This window comes from Chiloscyllium plagiosum, chromosome 16, assembly GCF_004010195.1.
Source record: "Chiloscyllium plagiosum isolate BGI_BamShark_2017 chromosome 16, ASM401019v2, whole genome shotgun sequence".
Lineage (NCBI taxonomy): Eukaryota > Metazoa > Chordata > Chondrichthyes > Orectolobiformes > Hemiscylliidae > Chiloscyllium > Chiloscyllium plagiosum.
Genome location: NC_057725.1, coordinates 52,278,315 through 52,304,785, shown reverse-complemented (window position 1 = coordinate 52,304,785; position 26,471 = coordinate 52,278,315). Strand labels below are relative to the sequence as shown.

Genomic DNA, 26,471 nt, shown 5'->3' with positions numbered 1-26,471 from the left:
ACCTATCACCCTCACCTTAGCCTCCTTCCACCTACCGCATCCCCAATGCCCCTCCTCCAAGGCCCTCCTCCCTACCTTTTATCTTAGTCTGCTTGGCACACCCTCCTCATTTCTGAAGAAGGGCTTATGCCCGAAACGTCGATTCTCCTTCTCCTTTGATGCTGCCTGACCTGCTGCGCTTTTCCAGCAATACATTTTTAAGCTCTGATCCCCAGCATCTGCAGTCCTCACTTTCTCCCGGAGGAGAATTAGACTGACCAGAGCGTCTTCGTTGAGGACTTTCAAATTCTGCGTGAGGAGTAAAAAGGAATATGGTAATAGTATCGTGAGGGTATCATGAGTATTCTGTACAGCCAAGACCACGAGCCTAATGGCTATATCCTCAATTTAGCACCAAGATTTAGAACATCTACTGGGGCACTTAGAGTGGGAGCATGCAGTATGAGATCAACCAACTTGACCCATTTAGGTACCAACAATTGTATAATGGCTTTCAGATCCTGTATTTCATTGAATACCATGTTTTGTCATATTTAGACTTAATATTTGACAAAAACAGCATTACAGAGAAGCCAAGCTTGAAGATAGTTCTTGAGCTTGCCTTCCCCCTCTATTGAATCAAGCTCTTGGATATGGGCATTAATGATGGTAACAGTGACAGATGCACGATCTGGAAAAGTGGAGATCAAGAAGGAGACCTGAAATGTGTATTTTTGTTTTAAGCTTTAAGATCAACCAGCAGCCAAAAGGGAAGATCAGTTATGGAAGGAAAGAATCTGAACAGAAAAGTCTTGCAAAGATGCCAACGAAACCAACTCTAAATCTAAATAAAAGCCATTTACAGTCACTAGTAGAAGCAACAAGTTTTTTTATCTTTAACATTGAGCAGTAAAAGCACACCAGTAGCCAAGGGAATAAATCCAGCCTGATCACTCATGGAAAGAGACCACTTAACAGATATTCACAGTGGTATCAGTTCCTCAAATCAAAAGCAAAAGGAAGTAGTTTTGGATTGAAACTACAAAACTATGCTGAGAAGTAGAATTAGGACTTCTGGCAGTGATGTGGCAGTTTCTAAGTATTTGTTTGACAAGGCAGGTTAGGAAAATCTTCAGGAACAGACTGAGGATTAACTGGAAATATTTCTGTAGTACTTCAAAGTTGTTACAAGTTTCTGCTGTTTTAAATGTTGTTTCCAACGTAAAGTTTGGTTTTCATTTAGACAATGAAGATATTCTTTTTCCAGATGGCTGAAAGATTTCTAGAAGATCTGAGAGCAAAAGCTTTCAAATTGGCTTAAATCCAGGAGTCTTTTATTGGAATTTGAAATTTCAGTGCTTTAACGTGAAATTAGTTAAGTCTTTGTTTCGGTGAGAGGTGAAATTTTATTTCAGCAACTGAAGTTTTATCTATTGTAATTGTTAAAAATTAATACTTTTAGATTCCCTACAGTGTGGAAACAGGCCGTTCACCCCAACAAGTCCACACCGACCGTCCAAAGAGTAACCCACCCAGCCCCATTTCCCTCTGACTCATGCACCTAACGCAATGGGCAATTTAGCATGGCCAATTCACCTGACCTGCACATCTTTGGACTGTGGGAAGAAACCGGAGAGCACCTGGAGGAAACCCACGCAGACACTGGGAGAATGTGCAAACTCCACGCAGACAGTCGCCCAAGGCTGGAATCAAACCTGGGTCCCTGGCGCTGTCAGGCTGCAGTGCTAACCACTGAGCCACCTTGCCGCCCTGTAGATATTGTAGATTTTGTTGTAGATTTTTCTTAAAAACCTGATAACATGGTGTTGAATTCACTACAAAAATAGCTCGGTTGCAGAAAAAAAACAAGAGGTGAGTTATGTCTAACCATCTTTGATAGATTCAAAAAATATTTGAATCTCATGGGTTAAAGCTGATTTGAAAGCTTCTGTGTCAGATCTTCTAGAAATCCTTCAGCCATCTGGAAAAAGAATATCTTCATATGTCTAAATGAAAACCAAACTTTACGTAGAAACAGCATTTAGAACAGCAGGAACTTATAAGTACTTTGAAGTTTCAGTACTACAAAAGAAATATTTCCAACAGTTTTAATCAAATAAGAATACAACAAAATGTTCCTGTAAAAGGTCATCAAAATCCTAACATTGATCATCCAAATCTAGAAAATGACAACTTTGTGGTGGTCATTTAAATCGGCCGTTCTGAGTCGTGAGCATAATCATTGTAGATGTTATTTAGAAGTGTTTATTGGAAAGATGCATCAAGGTCTGACCCCAGAACAGCTTGGAAATTTGTAGAATAATTCTCTTACTTTGAAATGTTTTTACTGTTCACTTGCCATTGACTATCTCAGCACTTATATTGCATATTCTTATCATTAAATAGTCTCTGCAGATGTCCTTTTCATGTTCTTGTTTTTCCCGCCAATCATCTTGTCACCCTGAGTCTGTTAGTTCATGCTGTAAAGGTTGTTCAGCTTTGCAACTTGGATTCTTGGCTAGGTTTATATTCCATCATGCCTGAAATAATTGCTGCACCTCTCTTCTTTTAAAGAAAGCACTCCTAGCTATATTTGTGCATTCTAATGTGAAAAATGTGAATTTTAAAAATGAATTCTTATCAGTTGTATCACTTCAGTCCCTCTTGTTGACCTTGGCTAGAGCGCTCTGAGCTAGGAGGTTACCCACTTAGATATTTTCTACCTGAAGGATATCGAAAGATCATCTGGGCTTTGTGGGTGTCACATCCCTAACCTTTAACCTTGAATCTCTTATGCCTCCCCTGCAGCTAATCATAGAATAGAGCCTGGGTTTCCTAATGCTGACAGTTAAGTCCCTTTTATGTGCAACAACCCCACTTGTCTATTTTCTTGGCCACAGTGTTGGTCAGCCTCTCAGTCATCCATCCATCCCCCCACTTCCATCCATAGGGTTTGATGAGCAAATATAAAATGATTATCTGTGAAACAATTATTGATTTCATGTGAAATGATCCATATCTAAAGATGGATTTGTGCATTAAGTTCCATAAATCGTGTCACTAAATGGTGATCTAATATCCTCAGTGCCTTTATTAATGGATTCTGATTCCTCTGTCCAGGTTGTAGCAGTCAAGGAGATTTGCCAATGTTCTTGTGGCATCTCAGCAGATTCTGTGGCAAAGGTGGTATCTCCTGGTCAAACATGATTACGTAGGTCACCTTTATCCCTAATGAGTTTCTGTTAAGTTGCTCGGGTCCTTGTGCCCAATCTGTACCCAGGTTGGATAGTTATGTCTCCGATTTCATCTAACTAAAAGATCCTTGGAAGTTGCACAGTACTTCATAAACATGTTAGCTTAGAGCTTCATTAATGTATTAGTTTATAACTGGTATCAGTCATATCCTTGGTATAGTTGGCCTCAGTCTTAGTTGTATTAAACCTGCAACTTTCCTTAGGGTCATTGTGTACCCTGTCAGTTATCATAACTTCCATTCTAGCTTCCCAAAACAGTCTCTTTCTGGGACTACATATGGTATTATGTTATGATATGCAACATAATCAGAACCTTAAATCAATGTGATATCTTCAAGTTGAACGGTATAGGATTGGGTTTCTGATGGTGTTACAGGTATAGTAGCATCAATCTCATGAAGGTCTAGAGAAGGCGGCACAGCAATGGAAAACTGCATCAGTCAGTAACCACGTGTTATGTTAAAGCATCTTGGATTAGTACAGCCTAACCTGTTGTTAATATCAATTAAGGGAAAGTGACGACTGGAGATGCTGGAAATCAGATGAAAAGTGTGGCGCTGAAAAAGTACAGCAGGTCTGGCAGCATCAGAGGAGCGGGAGAATCTATGTTCGGGCATGAGCCTGAGGATGAAGGGCTTATGCCCGAAACGTCGATTCTCCTACTCCTCTGATACTGCCTGACCTGCTGTGCTTTTCCAGCTCTACACTTTCACTAATATCCACACCCAATTCTTGACTGAGTTGTGTCCAAATTCTGGTTCCCTTTATGAGTGGAGGTAAGTTAGTCCATCCTGGTGAAATCTTAACCATTTCTACTTGTATCACTCAGAGCCTTTAGCTCTTGTCTCTTTTCTTTCCTTTTTGGGTGGTTGCATGAACTATCCAGGATGCAAGTAGATACTGTAACTGATGTACAGAGTGGACACTTCTCATGCTGTTGTGGTTATTTTGATTGCTACCTGCTGGCTGCTATTAATTTGTTAGTTTCCCTGAAACAAAACGATTAGACCTGTTTCTGGCCCACCTGTTGGCAGAAATAGATCAAGAATTGTTTAAGTGGTATTGTCCACAAGTGCAGCATTTCTAGAAAAATAAGTATGAATCTCTGCAATTTAAGTTTTTTCCTTTAACAGCCTATCTGAATAGGATATACCTGCACCAAACCTCTGAGCTGACAGGCAGTGCTGTTTCCAAACAGTAATTAATAAGTTCATAAAGGGACTCTCCTATCTGTAAGATTAAGGATGAGAACTTCCTTGGTGGTGACACTGGAGTAATTCAATTTCTTATTCCTCTACTTTCACGAGATCATTACTACTTGTTTAATCACTTCCGGCAATATGTTTCGTCTCGTTCTAGTGGAATATCTTTAACTCCACTTTTAATCTCATAACTTTACAAATCTAACTATTTACTATTTCTATCTATTGACCCTTTAAAATAGTTTACAGTTCATTAGATTATTAATATAACATCTTTAAAATCACAATTTCACATTATTGATTTTGCTTGTCCGCTTAGCAGACCTTTTTTGCTTCTCAAAATTGCCCTAACTTTAAATAAACATTATTGGACTGACAGGTTCTCTGCAATATCTAATTTAATTTTTCTTCAAAGAAAATGTTTTTTCATATTCACTGAAACCATCAAAACTATATCTTTATTGTTTTCAGCAAATGTCATTAATGCAAATAAACTTTATTTAGGTCATGGATTCCAATTCCTTAAATGTTGGTTCATCATCTTCACATTGCCAGGAATCTTGTTATATCTGCAAGCAAAAGCAGTGAAAGATTCATCCCGCCTTTAGTAGAATGGATTAATCCAGTGGCACAAAATCTTGACTTGCTAGCAGGAAGAGTTCCTTTTGTTATGCTTTGCCACTTTTGAGGAAGCATTCAATTTACAATTCATGTTCTTGTCATTTTACAATTTTTAAAAAATTCCTGAAGAATAAGGGGTAAGACTCTCTCCAAGGTCCAATGAACAGTACCATTTTCCCTTTTGAGAGTTGTATTAGGAACGATATCTTTAAATTTTGCAAGTTTTTTTTTCCCAAGATCAAACAAAAATCAGGATTAATCATCTGTCCAAATATCTTAAAGTACACAATCAAAACATTAAGAACAATTATTCTAAATATATGGGAATTCTGAATCCAGATTTTAATAAAACTTCACATTTATCAAAATCCTGAATCGTGATCATAATTCTAACCAGTAACCATATACCAAGTTACACTCCTAGAAAAACCTCCTTTACTCATTAACGCTCACATGTTACATTACTTTTACATCTTTCTTCAAGCTCTGAGATGTAACAAAGTTAACACCCAAGAGCCTTAATTTGTTTAGCCAAAACATGAAGCCTTTAAACTTCCACATATTTAAATACCATCTCTGCAACAGTAACTTGATTCAATAACATGTTTGCATTAAAACATTTGTTTAGAAACCAATAACAGTTCCTTAGAACCACAAGGGAGGAAAACAAAGTGTTTGTGTAAGTTTTCATTGATACGTCAGTTTTTCTTTTGTGTCAGATCTTATTGGACCCCCATGCCAGGGAATATTCCTAGAAATTCCATTCACTGACACATGCATTTTCTCATGAATTATTCTTGGGCCAATATTACTACAATTTTGCGCAGAGATTTTTCACACTCTAAATATCCAATTGCTTTAATGAATCTCTACTGGAAGACATACCGAAAACCAGAGCAAAACCATTACAATCTATTCCAATATAACACGATAGTTCCATTCCCGTGCAATCCCGCATTATAAACAAAAGCATAATAGCAGCACCATTAAATCAATGGGACTAGAATAGAGTTATAGCCATTGCAGATGAGAGAAGTTCACATTCTACAAATAATGGTCTAAATTCTACAATCTCATTATAGCCAATTTGAGTTGAAGAAACCGTGTTATAGCAGAACTGACTGTATATGCACACAATATGATGTATGTATTTTGCTTTGCAGAGTAGATTGCTCTGTTACAGGGAGTAGATTAAAGAAATTCACAGGAAGTAGAAATTATCTCCAGTTCTCTTTTATGCCTCAACTTTAATTGCAGCTTGCTAGGAATGAGTCATAGAGTCCTATGACACCAAGACAATCCTGTTGGATCAAATTGGTCCATGCTGACCAAGATGTCCATCCACACTAACCCCATTTCCCTGCACTTAGCCATATCCTTCTAAGCCTTTCTTATTTATCCAAATGCCTTTTAAATGTTAACATAGTCGCCTCAGTTACTTCGTCTGGCATTCCTTTTGCACACAACCCTGTGTGTAAAAGAAAAAAGTTGCCCCTCAGGTTCCCTTTTTATTCTTTCCCCTCTAACCTTCAGCTGATGCCCTCTAGTCCTCAATTTCCTAATCCTGGAGAAAAGACTGAGCACATTCACCCTATCCATTACTCTCATGATTTTAGACACTTCTATAAGATTTCTACCCCCCCACCCCCAGTCTCCTACACTCTAAAGAAAAAATGTGCTAGATTATCTAACTTCTCCCTGTAACTCGGACCTTTGAGTTCAGGCTGCATCCTTGTAAATTTCTTTTGTGCTCTTTCCAATTTAATAATAGCCTTCCTATGGCAAGATGACTAAAACTGAACACCATACTCCTCAACTGCAACATAACTTCCCAACGTCTTTACCCAGTGCCTTTACTGATGAAGGCAGTGTGTCAAAAAGCCACCTCCACTGCCCTGTCTACCTGTAACTCCACCTTCAGAGATCTGTGCACCTGAAGTGCAAGGTCCCTCTTGTTCCACTACATCCTTTAAGGGCCTACCATTCGTCATGAAACTCCTACCTTGATTTGACATCCCGAAACGAAACACCTCAGAGTTATCTACATCAACCATCATTTCCCATTTCTCATTCCACTTGCCCAGCTGATCAAGATCTTGTGACAATTGTTCTTTGTGACCAAATACAAGCACTGAGAAGCTCACTACCTTATCTCAGCAGTTGCCTGTACCTACTGCTTGTTCAACTTCATTTTAATTCCAGAATTCTCGTCTCTTTGTGCTATCTTAAATTCTGACTCCCAGTAAATCTTGTCCCAATTCTCAGCTCAGTGAAGTGAAGAGAAATAGTTAGTTACTTGTTATACTCAAGGCATTCCTTCTTGGAAACTTGAGTCATGATCTCAGTGTTTTCTTCTGCTGTGTTCTAAACTATCTACCCTGCAATGGCCAATGCATTTATCATATGATTGTTCTTTCTCTAGGAAATGGTCTTCGCCATTTAACTCCATGCATGTGAAACAGTCCTTCCTGTTTTACCCTTCCAGCTGTATAAAATTCTGTTTTACCTCATAAGTAAGGAAACACTATCTCCTCTTACTTTACCCATCTGATTCTTTTTGTGAACGTGTCCCTCCCATTTTAATCCTCCAGTCAATTTTCTTCAGTTTGCCTTGAACAGTTGAACAGTCTTGTTTACTTTCTAACCAAAGAGACTATTACGATGCCACACCATCTTCAACTATTGCACCCAAAGATGCTTTCTTTGGTTCAGATCTTCTCATCAAGCTGATCACCTTAACTGCTGGGCAGTAAAACGGTCATTGACCCTTCCTTTGTCAATGTTTGATCTGGTGTCACTAACCAATGTTATGAAAACCTTCCTTGGTGCCAATTTGTGGTGGATTTAAACAGCTACTTTGAGTTTGGGCACAATTATGATATGCACTTCTAAATACAGTCTTTTGAGAACGCGTCTTGGTAAAAGACCATTTTAGTATCTCAAGTCAGCCTGACAATTTGATTTTCATGTATTACTGAATTGTTTTTACAGTTTATTTATCATTAACTATCTTAGCATTTTACATGTTTTTAAACAGGGTCTGCCCAAATCCCTTTCTTGTTTTCATTGTGTCCTCTGTAGCCCCTTATCATCTGAGACATGATTCAAGCTGTGAAAGTTTTCAGTTTCGTAACTTGTACTTTAGGGAGATTTCCACATTAATTGGCAAGATGGGATATGAAACCAACTGTATTGGCTGCATTTTCCTTCGTGTTTAAAGAAGGTACTCATAGCTACATTGTCTGTCTAATCAAAGGTGAAAAGTTTGCAATCAATTATAAATCTTAATTGTCACTTCAACTTTAAATGCCGACCAAAAGTCAGCTAATGTAACACCATTCACCACATCAGATCTTTCTATCAGAGCGATTTCAATTGCTAGATCAGCAAAGTGGAAAATGTAAAGATTGCAATTCTGAAGATTTTGAACAGCTTCGGCATTGGATGCAGAACAGGTTAGCACAGGTAGTATGGGGAGAGCATCACATCATTATGTGGACAACAGATAGATGAGAAACAAATTACATTTGTCAATGACCAAAACAGTTTATGGTCAATGTTTCACTTCAAGAACAAATATGACATCATTAAGCTTCAATAATAGATCCAACTCTCAGATCCAACTATAGAAACTGAAAATAAAGAGTTCATTTGTGACAGTCTTTAGTTTATTAGTTGTTAATTAACTTGAATCAAAAGAGCTTCTGACTGTTGAAGGGTAATCCAAGTAGCATGGATCCAATCAAGAAAATTGTTCAAGAAGTATTTTACTGTAAAGTTCCATTTTGTTGCAGAGCATTGTATGGAATGTTGACTACTTGATGCACAATAGAACAGTCAGAGGAAGCGAGACCCCTCATTTGAAAAATGTACCATATTTCATAACATTGTAATATAATGTTATAACATTAATGCAAAAGCCCTACGCATTCTCGTGCAGGAGGATCTTGTCGCAGGTGTTGTTCCAAAGCCCCACACCAAAGACAAATTGTTTAGCCAAACACCAATGCTATATTCATTGAAGGGAAAAAAATCACTTCTTGAAGATGTGCTGCAGTCTGATGAATTGAGCAAACACAAAACCAAATTGTTTCCAAGCCAGCATGTCTATACATGGTTTGAAACAAATCAACACTGAAATAGAAAACTTGCCTAATAGGAGAATTTTCTATGAATAATTAGCATCACTTTTCTCTAATTCACCCAATCCAATTGCTAGTGAAGAAGAAACCACCTACGTTGCCCATCAGTTTCAGCACTTACATCAGTGCAAGACACTTCAGCAATCACCTGTTGTAATGGATGTCAGGAGAGGAAAAAAGAGGGAGCTGACCAATGTTACCTCTAATGTTTCTATACTTTGTCATAGACTTTCCTGACCCACATACTAAGACAAATGAATTGAAGACTTGGTAAGGAATAGGAGATATATATGGAAAAAATATGCAGTAATTATAATAATCCAGGTGATGCATTTAAAATATTTATATAATGTAGTTCTTATGATGGGGTGGAGAAGAAATGGGGGCAGGTGTTGGTGTGAGCTTTGGGACCCTGGAGTAATCTTATGATGTCATAGAGCTGCTCCTCACTGAGCAGAGATAAGAAAGAAGGTAGTGATATCTACAGATACGAAGTTGGAGTAGACCAACTAGCAATTGGTCTAGCATTGGCATTATTGGAATAGTCTTTTAATAAATTAAGTATATTTAGAGCCTGATATGTTTCCTAATTCTATATATTGTAATATTTGGTCTTAGTATGTAATAAACACTTATAAGAAGTTAAATTCTGAAGGCTGTTCTTAACCGTACCTTCTCTTTGACCATTATATCTTGAACCCAAGCTCTTAGATATGGGCATTAAAACTCAATGACATAGATGGGACACAGAAAAAAGATCTGCTTTGACAGTTTGATAAATTGAAGACCAGAACCTAGAGGGTTATAATGTCCTGGATTATTACCTGCCTATTGGCAGAGGGCACACAGGTTAGCAGAGTTAATATGAAGCTCAAACGACATGTGGGGCAAATGGGTTCAAGTTCATGGAGCGCTACCATCAGTATTGGAGAAAGTGGGGGTTGTACTTTTAAGATGGCCATTACAAAGATGCGTCTATGTAACAAGGGTTAGGTTCTGAATACTGAGGGGGCTAAATGAAGGGGTTGTACTGTTGTCAAAGATGTCATCAATGCAATAGTTAAAACTTACTTTGATCTAGGAAATTAGGATGTAGAATTAATTTAGGTGGAGATGAGAGATATTATCCTTAAGAGAAAGAAGTCTCTTGTGGACGTGGTCTATAAATCCCTTAATGGGTAGCAACATATAGAATGAAATATATGAAAAGAAACTTTGTTTGTAATAAATGGAAAGTAATAATCATGGGTGATTTTTAAACTGCAAGCATCAAACTAAGTATACTAACCTGGATGAGTTCATCAAATAATTTTGAGAGCACTTCTTGGAGCAGTGCAGTCTGCATGAGTAAAAAGATGGAAAACTGGGGGCAAAATTTAAAAGGAACTGCAAAGAAAGTAATCCCTAATTTACAGTTTGAAGGTAATCCCTGGATTGTAAATTGAGACAATAGCAAATTCATGTCTTTTTTTTTTAAAAGAAGCATTTGCTTACAATGCTCAGATTCACTTGAGTGAAATTAATTTTATTTCTTAGGGTACTGACAACAGTACAGAGGAAGTAGGAGGTGGTCTGTTGGGTGTACTTCACTTGAACTACTTTGAGACCAGTATCCTGACAAGTTGAAGAACTAAAGTTGTAGTTTGAGGCTTTAAATGCAATAGTTGAGGTGAGGGATTGCAGAGAGAGGGGAAAGTTCAGTGAGTGTAAATTTAGAAAATCTAGAGTCCAAGGCAATAGTGCAAGTTAACAAACCTCTGTGACAGGAAATACAGGCCATAAAAATAGATGAGTCCACCAGCAAATAAAATCAGGCTTTAAAAAAAATGGTGAAAGGACATATTATCTGAAGACATGCAGTAACCAAAACAAAATAGCTGAGCCAATTGCATAAGTAGAAAAAAAATTGATATGATCATCACAGAAACATGATTGCAAGGTGACTAAGACGGGGAACTGGATATTTTGGGAAATTTGACATTTCTGAAGGTGGGAAGAAAAAAGGAAGTAAAGTCACATTGCTGATGGAGATGGGATGGCACAAAACAGCATAGATTTGGAAGATCAAGCTGTGGAATTAGGTTGGATGGAACTAATAAACAGCAAATGAAGTAAACCACGAATGACAGTAGTCCACATGCTGCCTAACTAACTACTATGTAGGTTATCACAGCTCGAAATTATAAATCATTGAGGCTTGTGAGAAAGGTACTGCTAATTGCTTTGTTCAGTGACATGATACTTATTACTTTGCAGCATAACACTTAATTTATTTTTCCATTGAAAAATTTTTTTATAGTAACATCTACACAACTTTTGATTTCAAGATGACCTAAAATAATAAAATAAGATCCAAAACAAAGCTATACTAAAGTTAAGAATAACTCTGCAATGTATTATGTGGATCTTATACCTCTGATCCAAATCCTACCCAAACCACCCATGTACTTTTTGATTATATAAAAGGTATCTAGTATTATTTAAATGTTATATTTGCCTGCAGCTATATGTTCCTTTATAAGGAAACTTTGGGTGGGTATGTACCTGCCATACATCCCTAAACATTGTAATTTGTCTTTCTGACCGAGTAAAGTTTTGACATTGTACTCCCAACGTATTGGTTTCGTTTCTCAAATTGTAGTCTCATCACTACCTGTTGAGAAAGATACTTTATTTATATTTGAATAAGTTTCAAGTTTGAAACAAATTTGGAAATAAATTTCAAAAAAAAACTTATCAAATGGAAAAATTATTTCTGCTGAAATTCCTAATGAAGAACCTTTCCTACAGAGGAAAATGCATGTCCCTTGTGCTTTAATCTCTCTTTTGTTGGAAGTTACACAGTTTGAAAAGCATAAGCCTAAGCATAACCTTGTTTGCAATATTAGAATTATATTAGGTTCATGAGAAATATGCAAATCTTTTCTCTTCCAGTATGAGGTGGAGGAAGGTGAAGAAGGTGAAGAGGAGGTAAGAAAGTATACAGTAATAGATTTTATTTTTGGCATATTATAGCTGGCACTCACTCTAGGAGTTTCCTTTTCTCTTCAGAAAAATGTGGGATTATTTACTTTGCCCTCAAAAACGAGCATCTAATGAAATTGTCCAAATATCAGGTTATTAACAAACAAGATCAGTTTTCAGTCTGAAGTGTACCTTTATGATTAATCCTGATCATCTTCCTGAAGAAATAGTCTCAGGCCAAAGGGTTAACCATTTCACACAGATGAAATATTTCTTCATGCAGAATATTGTGAATATTTGAAATTAGCTCCCCTGGAGAGCTGTGATTATTTTGTTGATCATACCAAAAGGTTTTTGGCTACTAATCGAACCAAGATACGTGGGGCTAAGGTGGGAAAGTGAAACTGATGCCGAAGTTTGTATTAACTGGCAGTGTAGGCTGAAGACTAAATGGCACTTCCTTCTCATATTTATCCTGTTTTTTAAGAAATGTAGCACTATCCTGGACAGCTTGACTGAATTAGCATCTTTCCTCCAGGCTATACTCTCTTTTCTTTGATTTGGAGCAAATCGTATTGAGGTAATTGCTCTAGGTAAAGTAACAGCTGGGCATGTGGCTGTGCAGCAGGGAATGGAGCAGTAATGCTAGGTTTGCATATATTCCAGTTGTGCATCTGCATTGTAAGGAATGGAGCAACAGAGCTGAGCATGTGGTTGCACTTGGAAATGCAATGATGTTGTTTGTGTGCAGCTGCATTGTAGGGGCTGGAAGGATAGTACATGTGCTTGTGGGAGTGGAAAGTTAGCACAGGCAAAGTCGTCATTATTATAACTGCCTGAATTTCATTTGTTCAAAGGTGTTGAGTTGGCTTTTCATAAGATGAGAGCACAGAAGTCCACTGAGTTGGTTAATGGATTAGCCTTACTTTCCTGCTCTTTCTTTCCCTCTAACCTTGCAAATTCTTTTCTTTTGAAATGTGTCCCATGCTGTTGGAAGCTACTATTGTTGGAAATGCTGACTCTATGGTTTTAGTCAGTATGTTTGGTAACAAGATGTTTTAATCATGCCAAGTTTTTAATCCCGTAATGACTAATTGGATTCTTTTAGAGCAAATTGCAAAGTTCGAAATAAGAATAATGCAAAGAAAATGCTTATCTGTTGGGGTTGGTGGGGGGGAGGGAAGAGGTGGAATTGAGTTATTTGAAATTTGGTGGAATGGTGGTATAATTGTTTTTGATAGAGAGGGGGAAGCAAACTAGCTTTTGTGAAAGCCTGGTGATTGGAGCACTCCACTCAAGCAAGCACTCATAGACACGATGTGTTTTAGGGAAATTCCGTAGTGCGACTCATTCTTATTGAAGGATGATATGCCTTTAAGATTTTTGTTTCCTCTGAGATTATTCAGTTAGTCTAAAAGAGCAAATCCTTTGCTTGATGTGATGGTTTAGAAAGTTTTAATATCTATCTTTGATACCATGGTAACTGGTAAATTGATGAAACTCTTATCATTCACTATTACTGAGTTGTAATAGAGAAAAGCAGTTTACTGTGGAAATGAACTCCTTTGTAATCAAATATTTCAATCTGTTCCCTTAGTTTTATTCCCCCAGGAGGCAGAAACTTTGTGGATTCCCTGTCTAATTAATTTTATTATTTGTTTTCATTGATATTATCAATTTAGCTGATAATATTGATGAATAGCCGACAGAGTCGGAATGCTTAAAGTTCAGTTGTAAACTTGTGATGGATTAGTTAGTCACAACAGCATGTTCTTGACAGTTGGTCTTCATTCTTTTGTGTAAGATAGGGGAAATTAGTGATAGTTTCTGTTTCTCATTATGGTTCCTGGATGAATACATTTGTGATACAAGATTGAGCTCTACTATACTCTCCATCAAATAGACAAAGTGGTGGACAACAAAGGAAAATTGTTTTTTTTTTTAAAAAAGCATGTTGAACAAAAATTTATAAATAAAATAATTCCATGCAGATTTAAATCACCTTTTAAGTATTATGGCACAGTCTTTAGGAGGAAATAGAGAATGAGACAATTTGATCAGAGCATGTGAAGATATAATAATTCATTTGTCATTTTGAAGACTCTCTTCACTTATAGATCGTTCTTTCATTGCTACTTTTTTTAAGAAAGTCAACTTGAGAAGTAATGGTGATGAATTTGTTCGACCATTAGGTTTCTGATCAGTTCACCTGAAAAGTAGTGTAATTGAGAACTGAAATACTGCTGGTGGGAAGGTGTATTTGCAATGTGATAAGTTTATATGTGAGCTATTCATTTAAATATAGGTGCCAGATTTATATTAGGAAATGTTGACTGGATGTGTATTTAACTGCAAGTCTGTTAATATGGGTAGTAGATATAGTTTTGTTTTATAAAACAGAGTAAAACACCTATTGACTGGTTAGCTTCAATTGAGGGGCATTAATGAAATTTCTAATCTTGCTGTGGATGATCAGTCCACTGATCTGTATAGTTCAAAGGTACGATCTTGGAGGAATTAGAGCCCTATCTCTTCACTCCACACCCACAACTACTCTTGGTACCAAAGCGCCCTACACTTGAATTTTCCTCATTTTCAGACCTCTGAGTTAGAGCTGAAATTGGATCTATAGTGTGATATGAGAGCTACAAAGGAACTTTGCAAGCAATGCATTGTGCTGCCTTGTCAAATTGGAATGATGTAGACATTCCTGAATTCTGTGTTCCACAGGCTTTCGGTGTGTCATTTTTGCACTTTTTGCAAAGGAAATTCTTATTTATTGTGTCATGTCCATAACTTGAGGAAAGCATGATATTTGGTGTTTGGAAAATCTTGCTGCAAATGATGCATTTTCCTCTTGCATTCTGCCAGCAATGTGCTAATTTTGAAAATTTATCTGGATTGGTAATGTTTTATTGCCGCATTAATAAAATACTCTGTAATTTGGGTGGAATACCCTGAGGTAGCTGTTTTTGTTGATCTAAATTAGTGTCACAGAGCTGGGAAATAGTCATCATTTATGGCGGGTTTTAGGTGTTAAGCTGGCAACTTGTCAGGCACTGGTTTGGCCCACTTCAATTTGACTAAGTGGCATCAAATTCCACTTTAATGATGTGAAACTTTCTTTTAACAGGATGATGATGATATTGAGGAGGAGGGGGATGAAGATGATGATGCTGAGATTGATCCTAAAGTGAGTTTCTTTCAGAAAGTTTGAATTTAACTGACAATCAACTTAGTTTTAAACAGCAAACATCTGGAAGTGCTGAGAATATGAAGCTGAAACAGAAAATGCTGGAAACACTCAGGAAATCGCGTGAAGTGTGCTAAGTTATCTATTGCCTGTTTCTAGCATTTAAATGTTTTGTTTTATTTTAATCTATTTTTCTCTTTGTTCTGTTCTATATATATCCCAGAATTTCAAACTGCTCTTTAAACTTTTGGTATGTTGGGTATTTAAATTTGTTTCACAAGAGTTATTGCTTAAAACAAAATCCAGTCCCAGAGTTAAATGCCCTTGCATGTTTAGCAGTTGTCTGTCTATCTCATATTTCTAATTTTGTTTTCAGAGTTACCCCTTAACCTTAATACAGTTTGTCTCCTTGCTCTCAAGTTGTTGCTTTAGACAGCTGGATCCAGTCTGAAGCTTTATCATTTTCATTGCCATCTTTTTCAAATCGTTGTGGCTCCTGGTTCACTAGTGAAATTTAATGACTTTATTTAAGATTTGGCACGGCGACACTGTCGGAAGGAAACTACCTGTCTAGCAACAAACAGGTTTAGTTCATTGTTTCTTTTTTGTTTAGGTGCCACCAGCCTATATAAAAACACAATTGAAACTATCATTTTCTGCGCCAACCCTCCCATCCCCCATGTAACCAATGGAGTGTGATCAAAGTCTAACTGTAAAATTACAACATCGTTGACCTTGTTTCCTGGAGTGCTTTATGCATAACACAGGTCCAAGCCTATTAAGCTAATATTGGTCATCACTCCAAGGCATCACTCACTAGCCAGGGCTGAGCAACAAGTTCTTTTGCATTTTTGCGTGTTCCTTCTTGAAATTTGGGTGAGATGAGAAATGTTAGTCTTATTTGCCCAATCCAAATTGTTTTGAGAGCAGTAAGAATCAACCATGGTATTGGGATGGTGGTGACGTGCCAGTCTAGGTTGGATCCATTAGGAATCAGTGGGATTTGTCGACCTTTTAAAGAAAAAAAAGTATTTCAAAGTTAATTTGCAGTAGTATCTCACCAGATTTATTGCATTCAGTTTCACAACTTGCATTGGTGCGATTTCAAGACTTCTAGATTATTGGTCCACTCCCATAATCACTAGATTGCCAAATCTTAACGTAGAAATACTATTTAGTTTAGTAAACTGATGTGTGCTGCACTGAGGCATGCAAAAATGTATTGCACGTTCATTTTATTTAAAAGCACCATGATTCTTGCATTGTGTTTTAAGGTTTGAAACTGATTTTTCTTCTGGATAGTCCTTATTTGCTTCTGCGGTGTCTGTACTTGCAAAGCCAAATAAGTAATATTATTTAAGAGATAGGCTTTTATCTCTTTGATGCATCAGTTTTATGTTTTTTAGATTTGTTGCTCTGTGCTCACTTGACACCTTCATCAACTGCAACGTATTACTTGGGAACAATGGTCTTGAAGAGCTTTATGCTGCAAAGCAAATTTGCATGTAGATAGTTCCCTATCCAACTCTGTTTGCATGTGTACTGTCTAAATGTAGTCAGTCTTTCTCATATTCTTATTAAGATTTGTTTTTGACTTCTACCTGTTTGATCCTTTCCTTAAAGTTATGGTTTATTGAATAACACACCTGGTACTTTCAAAAGTTAACTCTGACTCTTGCATTCAAACATTAACTTTAAAATTTGAAATGTTTAATTTTAGATAATTGATTACAAAGTTCTAAGTTCTGTTTTTACCTATCCTATTCTATACAGTCAGCCCACATTCTTTGTCATTTGCTAATCCACATCACTACTGGAATTCTTAAGTTCTATGTAATAAGTGTTTTGATCCAGCAGTTTAAAAAAAAATTCTTCAGTTCTGTAGTTCTATGTGTTGCTTTCAAATGCTCTTGAAATTTACCAAACTATTGTAGTTAATTTACGTTAGTACATGCAGGGCATGCTGATTGCAGGAGTAGAAATTGATGATTGCTAGGGCAAGGCTAATGCTTCTGTTCAAATGTTCACGTTTTTCAAATTGACAAATGTGCCTTTTCTTATTGGCTGATGCATACTTCAAAATAGATTTTGAGCTGTTTCCCATTTTATAGTAGGTGTCTCACCACCCCCGATAAATCAATAAACAAGTGGCATGTGCTGCAATAGGTGTCTTTAGAAGTAGTCATTCATAATTCAGTATTGTAATCTGAGAAGTAATTACTCTTGTTGTAATTGCGAAAACTTTTAAAATGGTAAGTTAGTAGTAAAGGAAAGAAGTGCATTTGAAGTTGAAATGTGAAGGTATTGATATTGAATTTTAAACTTTATAGGAGTTTAAATAGGGAAGTTAAAATCTAAAGTACCTCATTACCTTCAGATGTCAGCTTTCAGATTTGTTTCAAACTTAAATTATGCAGTTCCAACTAATTGTTTCTTTAACCTGATTCCACTAACACAATTTACTGTTAGTTTGTCTCATGGTTAATGTTCCTTGCTATAGCTGCTAACAGTCTTTCAACATTGTAATTAATGTAACAAAGTGTACTTCCAATTAGTTGACGAGAGTAAAAATTCCCTATTACATGCAGTTTCTAATATGAGAAAGTATTAACATTATATTTGTACCATGAGCAATTCATAACTAAATTTAATTGTTTCTGAAACTGTTCAGGATTTTAACAATTCTGTTGCATTGCTCTAATCTTTATTTCGGCACTTCTGCCTCTTATGGTCTTCACATGGGGCTCACTGATTTTCTCGAAAGCAAATTTAAATGGCTGCTTTATAATGTAATTCTATTTAAATATTGCATCACATTTCCGTGGGAGTAGGTTCAATCTATTCTGTTTACTAGTCTTTAAGCTAGCAAGTACTTTCTTGCCCAAGGAATATACAGGACAGGGGTCTGTTTATATTGCTTCTCCCCTTTTAAGAGTAGGTAATCTTAGAAGCAGTGAATATCTCATTAATTCGATCCAATCTATATAGTAGCTAGATTGTGTTGAATTTTCTCAGTATCTAGTTCACTGTAATTCTGATTTGTAGCTCTGAAAATTTGTGTACATCAAAATAACAAATACTACCAATATCTTTACATATAGCTGTATTTAAACTACATAAAGCAGAGTTTTTAATCTATGAAACCACTGGTGTTAATGTGATGTAAATGAATGGCAGTGTCTGTATAGTCTCATAATTGTCACTTCCTAAAATATGCTCTTAAATTGGTTGTAGTTGTAGAGCGGATCCTTCATGAAACTTTCTGCAAGCAGTATTATACAAGAATTTCTCTTTTTGCTGATGGCATCTGGAGTTAAACAGCTGCCCTTCTCTGAAGTATTGTGCTGCTAGCATTCTAGTATAGTTCCTCATTGAGCACATTATTCCAAAAGAAATAGGGCCTACATGTTGTTTAAAAGTAACAATTTGAATTATCCTTAATTCATATTTGTGTTATTTACATTGGATAACTCAATTTTTAAACAAAAGTGATTTGCAACATTTTGGGTGCACTGGAGTAGTTGCTGTGTGACTGAAGATGTGAGAGAGCATAATTGCATCTGAAAATATGCAAGTATAGCTCCTAAAAATTATGGTTCTTCAAAAATCATGATGTTTAATTATTTGCTGTTATGCCATTTAGAAGTTGTCTTTCTTTTTGGTATGTTTCTGGCTAAATAAATTGCAAGTATTTTCTTATGGATTTAGGTTAAGGGTATCCCGTTACAATTCTTCAATTAATGTGGGCACGTTACAATATTCTGTTACTCATTACAATTCATGTTATTTATAGGAAAAAATAATTTGCATAGGCAAATATTGATATCCAACATTGATCAACTGATATCCAGTCTGACCAGGCCTTAAATTATCTCTGTTGTGGACTTAAATATTTCAGCAGTGCAGAAGGTATTATAGTCAGTTTTTGATAGACTGGATACCATTTAGAGCTTGCCTAGCCCTGATTATTTAATTTCAGTGACATTAATATTGCCTATTTTGTTCTGAATTTTCCCCTACTTAGGTATAATTCATATCTCAGTAAAACAAATTACGTTTATAGGTAAGGGAATTTTCTGCCTTATTTCTATGATCATCCTTTGTTTAACCTTGCTTTTTATCTTTAGTTACAATTGAACTCACTTTTTAGAGCTGAACCAATTTGATTTTCAATTTTATTAATAACTCCATATTTAGTTTAGTCTGATTTAGTTCTCCGTATTGTTCAATTGTAGATTTGTATTTAAGTCTATTCATTTCATTTCTGTAAGAATGCTTTGGAAAAGCTTTTATACTGAAAAGGTTTTAAAATCTTGATCTGTAATATATAGCATTTTCACAATCTAAAACAAATCAATATAATGGAAATCTCAACACTTGACTGATTAAAGAGTGTGAAAAGCATTCAAACTAACATTAATTTTCGACACGAAAGTAGAATCTTTAAAAAATCAAATTGGTTGAGTGTGGAGGTGAAAACAGTCGCAGGAGATATCTCTTCTCAACTTGTTTCTGGTATAAATCTTTACGAAACATCTTTATCTTATTTTGATACCATTGGATAGGTTCCAGCATACAACTACACTGAAAGCTCTACTAGGTGGCTTCTGATGCTGGTGTACAGGTATTCAGAGCCATAAATAGTGTTTGGGTCAGTAAGCTTTGTTGTATCCCGCACCTTATGCCATTTTTTAAAATCTCTCACGATTTGAACCAAATTGGCTGGATGTTGGTGTTCTTTTCAAATTTCAGAAAAATCAGCATTCCCATGACACTAGACTCAGGACATGTTCAATATTTTGACCTTTTCTCTTGCATTTATACCCAGGCCATTATCAGACTTGGGAATGAGGATAACTATGTAGATTTATCTTGCCAAAGCTATATGTGTCGTCACATTACAAGGTTTGCTGCTCCTGAGATGTGCCTGGCACTGTCTAGCAAAATTGTTTTATTCACCCATCATAATCACCTTGGTCTGCTAGCTTTTGATGTCTCAATCTTTGCTTCTCAAATGTCCAGTTTTTGGGTTGTTCTGTTTGCCCTTAGTCTGTTCACATAGCTCAGGATGAGGTGTACCTATTAACAACAAAACACTCCTATCAATTCTATTACATATGTAAGACTGTTAGATTGGAAATTTTTGAATGCTTCCTTCAAGTCATATTCATCATTATAAAGTAATGACTCAATAATTCAAGACGCTGTCAGTTGTAATTACAAGATTTTCCCTGATCTTTAACCTGAGACTTCATTGGGTTCAAAATAGATGCTGAGAAAACCATAATCATTTGAATATGTCATTCAGAACTCCCTTTTGACTACCTTGTATTGCTGAGAGGACAGATTATACTGAGGGGTAGTTGGAGAATGAAAAAAATTAGTAAATAATGCTCATCTGTGGGATAATGGATTCAATTGGCCACCAGTCCCCAGCTACTGATGAGGACAGTTTGTACTTTTCTACCCGCATCTGATGTCTCAGTCATTACTCTCCTTGGTTCTGTTCTGTTTTAAGTGGCTTGCTTGGCTGCATCTAGGGCATCACGGGTGTCTAGTTAGGTGTAAGTTAGCTTGAATAGGAGTGTCATAAGGAACTTTGAACCAGTTAGATTTTTGCAATGCCCATTAGTTTTTCTGAATATAAATGACCAATTCTACTAAATTAATACATGTTCACAATTCACAATTGTGGAATTTGACATCTGACTTTCGGTTGCAAGGTCAGTACCACTTCAGTACTGTTTCTCAGTTGCAATGAGTGTTAATCCGTTGCACAATGTTCGGAATTATCAGTGTTCAGTCAAATTAATTCTGTCAGGTCAATGCCATTTTGGTTGATGCTTTTGCATCCATTTCCATCATTTTTAAGAATTCTTTGATAAATGGGGAATGGGAGTTGAGGAAGATTTATGGCCAGGATGCACATATCAGTTGTATTAAACATTTTATGTTGAATTTACTGGGACTTTTAATGTTTGTGGCAAAGATATCAAATCTCCAATCTTTCCGAAATTCAACTAACCCAAATAGAAGCACTCTAATATCACAGCACTGATTGGCTATCATATTGTGAAGGTTATCCCTCTCCTTGCTTTTGAGTGAATGCTACAAGAGTGAGACCTTTTTTGCAAAGTTCTAACTTGGGTTAAATTGGATTTATGGAATCCAATACGTACGTTTTGAACAAGTCTAGATCAAGTATCAGATCATGAGCTGTAAGTTCTACTTCAGAGTAGAAAGCACATCTTGTGGAAGTAGAGTAACGACTTCTTTTATGGAAACTATTCCGGAAGTCATTTCTCCCTTGATCTGATCCTGTCGGTTCTATGGAAATGCAAATGAATGGCACAAAATTTGCTCTGATCAACATCACTAATTTCTGGTCATGAAAAGAACCAAATTTATCTGCCCTTACAGTAAGTGTTCATTGTTTATATCCAGAGCCACAATATCTTTGGCTAGTTGCATGGTTATTGAAACTTGTTGATTTATTGTTTATATCTTCTCTTATTGAAGGTGACATTTCATTCATATTTGAAGCCTTTAACTTTTAAATGTGATAGATTTGTTTTACCGAATTTACATGACTAGGCTTATTCTCTCAGCCACATTGGTTAATTATGGAAATTTAATTGTATCCAATCCATTTTCTCTGCTCTATGTATTACTGCTTTCATGAACTATAGTGTGCAATTGAGTGTCTTTTCCTGTTTATCATAATGTAAAATTGATTGCATTAATTTCTAAATGGGCCCTTTAATATATTGTTGACCTACATTTCTAAAGCTTTTGACGTGCAACTTGTAGCATATTGCCTGGGAAGTGGCACTCTGATGTTACTTCTACCAATGTCATCTACTGCATCCATTGCACCTGGAGTGGTCTCCTCCACATCGGGGAGACAGGACACTTTCTTGCGGACCTTTTCAGAGAACATCTCTGGGGCACTTGCACCCACCAACCCCACCAAAACACTTCAACTCACGCTCCCCCTCCCACTCCATCAAAGACATTCAGGTCCTGGGCCACCTTCATCGCCAAACCGTTACCACCTGATGCCTGGAGGAAGAATGCCCCAATGCAGGGTTCCGCATTGGGACCCTGCAGCCACAGGGGATAAATGTGGATTTCAACAGCTTCCTCATTTCCCCCCCCCCAAACCCACATTATCCCAGTCCCAAGTCTCCAACTCCGCACTGCCCTCTGGACCTGTCCATCACTCCCCCTCTGACCTATCACCTTCTCCCCCAGCTTCGTCCAGCTATCACTTTCACAGCTACCTTCCCTCACCCCCAACCCCACCCCTTTCCATTTATCTCTGGGCCCCGGCCCACAAGCCTCATTCCTGATGAAGGGCTTATGACCAAAATGTCGATTCTTCTCCTCGGATGCTGCCTGACCTGCTGTGCTTTCCAGCAACACACTCTCGACTAATGTTAGTTTCAGCCAACAATAGGTGAGGTGCAGGATGGATATAGGACTAATCCCATGTCAGTAAACAGCTCAAACTCAGGTTGTAAGTTTGTTCACTGAGCTGGAAGGTTTGTTTTCAGATGTTTCGTCACTATGCTGGGTCACATCAGTGAGCCTTCGATGGAGTACTGATGTTATGTCCCACTTGCTCTCAAGGTGGATGATATCATTAGGGTTGGTTGGTAAATGGGATCTAAATCTATGTTTATTGACGGCGTTCTAGTTTGAATGCCAGATCTTTAGGAATTCCTGAGTGTCTCTGTTTAGCCTGAGGATGGATGTGTTGTCCCAGTCGAAATAGTGTCCTACTGCATCTGTACATAAGGATATTAGTGATAGTGGGTCATGTCTTTTGGTGGCTAGTTGGTGTTCGTGTATTTTGGTGGCTAGTTTTCTACCTGTCTGTCCAATGTAGTGTTTGTTACAGTCTTTGCATGGTATTTTATAAATTACATTGGTTTTGCTGAGTTTTTTTGTGCAAAAGAGGAGGAGAACAACAACAGACTCCCCTTCCTAGATGTCACATTGGAACAAGCAGTTAATGGAGAATTTCAGATCAGTGTCGACAGGAAAGGAACACACAGACCAGATGCAGACCAGACCATAGATCCAGAAGCAATCATCCCAACACCCACAAACTGAGCTGCATCAAGACATTATTTAAATGGGGGACAACACACGAACAGCAGAAGAAAAATACCTATACAGCATATTCAATAAGAACGGGTACCCAATACACATAGTCCACCAATTCCTAAACAAGCAGACAGAATGTGCCCTGACACTCTAGCCACATTACCATACATCAGGGACATCTCTGAAATACCTAGGCATCATGGTAACCCACAAACCTACCAACACGTTTAAACAGCAGCTGATGAACCTAAAAGATCCTATACAAACAATCAGCAAAACAAATGTCATTTACAAAATACCATGCAAGGGCTGCATTTTTTTAAAAAAAAAACACCACCACATCGGACAGACAGGCAGAAAACTAGCCACCAGGATACGCAAACACTAACTAGCCACCAAAAGACATGACCCACTGTCACTAGTATCCTTATGTACAAACGAAGAAGGAAACCACTTCGACTGGGACATCACACGCATCCTCAGACAGGTTAAACAGAGGGACTCTCGCAAATTCCTAGAGGCCTGGCATTCAAACCGGATTCTGTCAATAAACACGTCGATTTGGACCCCATTTACCAACCCCTGAGAAAAATAACCGGAAATAATATCATCTACCTTAAGAGACCTAAGGCACACAAATAGAAAGCGGAACGTATCACCAGCACTTAGAGTCATAGAGGTGTACAGCATGGAAACAGACCCTTCAGTCCAACCCGTCCATGCCGACCAGATATCCCAACTCAATCTAGTCCCACCTGCCAGCACCTGGCCCATATCCCTCCAAACCCTTCCTATTCATATACCCATCCAAATGCCTCTTAAATGTTGCAATTGTACCAGCCTCCACCACTTCCTCTGGCAGCTCATTCCATAAACGTTCCACCCTCTGCATGAAAAAGTTGCCCCTTGGGTCTCTTTTATATATTTCCCCTCTCATCCTAAACCAATGCCTTCTAGTTCTGGACTCTCTGATCCCAGGGAAAAGACTTTGTCTATTTATCCTATCCATGCCCCATGTAATTTTGTAAACCTCTATAAGGTCACCCCTCAGCCTCCAACACTCCAGGGAAAACAGCCCCAGCCTGTTCAGTCTCTTCCTGTAGCTCAGATCCTCCAACACTGGCAGCATCCTTGGAAATCTTTTCTGAACCCTTTCAAGTTTCACAACCGCTTTCCGATAGGAAGGAGACCAGAATTGCATGCAATATTCCAACAGTGGCCTAACCAATGTCCTGTACAGCCGCAACATGACCTCCCAACTCCTGTACTCAATACTCTGACCAATAAAGGAAAGCATACCAAACGCCGCCTTCACTATCCTATCTACCTCTGACTTCACTTTCAAGGATCTATGAACCTGCACTCCAAGGTCTCTTTGTTCAGCATCACTCCCTACGACCTTACCATTGCGTGTATAAGATTTGCTAAAATGCAGCACCTCTTAGTTATCTGAATTAAACTCCATCTGCCACTTTTCAGCCCGTTGGCCCATCCTCAAGTTTGTGAGACATGATTCCCCATGCACAACAGGCCCATCCTGTTGTAATCTGAAGTAACCCTCTTCGCTGTCCACTACACCTCCAATTTTGGTGTCATCTGCAAACTACGCCTTACTGAAGTCCATATAGATCACATCTATTGCTCTGCCCTCATCAATCTTCTTTGTTACTTCTTCAAAAAAACTCAGTCAAGTTCATTAAACATGATTTCCCATGCCCAAAGCCATGTTGATTATACCTAATCAGTCCTTGCCTTTCAAAATACCTGTACATCCTGACCCTCAGGATTCCCTCCAACAACTTGCCCACCACTGACGTCAGGCTCACCGGTCTATAGTTTCCTGGCTTGTCTTTACCGCCCTTCTTAAACAGTCGTACCACATTTGCGAACCTCCAGTCTACCGGCACCTCACCTGTAACTATCGGTGATACAAATATCTCAGCAAGAGGCCCAGCAATCACTTCTCTAGCTTCCCACAGAGTTCTCGGGTACACCTGATCAGGTCCTGGGGATTTATCCACCTTTTAACCGTTTCAAGACATCCAGCACTTCCTCCTCTGTAATCTGGACATTTTGCAAGATGTCACCATCTCTTTCCCTACAGTCTATATCTTCCATATCCTTTTCCACAGTAAATACTGACGCAAAATATTCATTTAGTATTTCCCCAATTTTCTGTGGCTTCACACAAAGGCCACCTTGCTGATCTTTGAGGGGCCCTATTCTCTCCCTAGTTACCCATTTGTCCTTAATATATTTGTAAAAACCCTTTGGATTCGCCTTAATTTTATTTGCCAAAGCTATCTCATGTCCCTGTTTTGCCCTTCTGATTTCCCTCTTAAGTATACTCCTACTTTCTTTATACTCTTCTAAGGATTCACTTGATCTATCCTGTCTATACCTGACATATGCTTCCTTCTTTTTCTTAACCAAACCCTCAATTTCTTTAGTCATCCAGCATTCCTTATACCTACCAGCCTTCCCTTTCACCCTGACAGGAATATACTTTCTTTGGGCTCTTGTTATCTCATTTCTGAAGGCTTCCCGTTTTTCCAGCCGTCCCTTTACCTGCGAACATCTGCCTCCAATCAGCTTTGAAAAGTTCTTGCCTAATACCATGAAAATTGGCCTTTCTCCAATTTAGAACTTCAACTTTTAGTTCTGGTCTATCTTTTCCATCACTATTTTTAAAACTAATAGAATTATGGTCGCTGGCCCCAAAGTGCTCCCCCACTGACACCTCCGTCACCTGCTCTGCCTTATTTCCCAAGAATAGGTCAAGTTTTGCATCTTCTCTAGTAGGTACATCCACATACTGAATCAGAAAATTGTCTTGTATGCACTTAAGAAATTCCTCTCCATCTAAACCTTTAACACTATGGCAGTCCCAGTTGATGTTTGGAAAGTTAAAATCTCCTACCATAACTACCCTATTATTCTTACAGATAGCTGAGATCTCCTTACAAGTTAGTTTCTCAATTTCCCTCTGACTATTGGGAGTTCT

The 26,471-nt window shown here is 37.7% G+C and overlaps 1 protein-coding gene across 11 annotated transcripts in view; it reads left to right on the top strand.

Moving 5' to 3' along the window:
• The window catches only part of LOC122557913 (nucleosome assembly protein 1-like 4), a 121,676-nt gene that overhangs the window by 87,797 nt on the left and 7,408 nt on the right, over positions 1-26,471 (top strand). For 5 of the 11 annotated variants that reach the window (XM_043706122.1, XM_043706120.1, XM_043706129.1 and 2 more), the window contains exons 13-15: positions 12,133-12,168; positions 15,296-15,355; positions 15,579-15,605. In XM_043706122.1, coding sequence (XP_043562057.1) covers positions 12,133-12,168; positions 15,296-15,355; positions 15,579-15,605 — 123 coding nt within the window. Of the gene's footprint in view, positions 1-3,099; positions 3,191-12,132; positions 12,169-12,700; positions 12,743-15,295; positions 15,356-15,578; positions 15,606-19,379; positions 19,419-26,471 lie in introns of those variants that run through there. The other 6 variants (XM_043706123.1, XM_043706125.1, XM_043706124.1 and 3 more) reach the window with 6 other exon arrangements.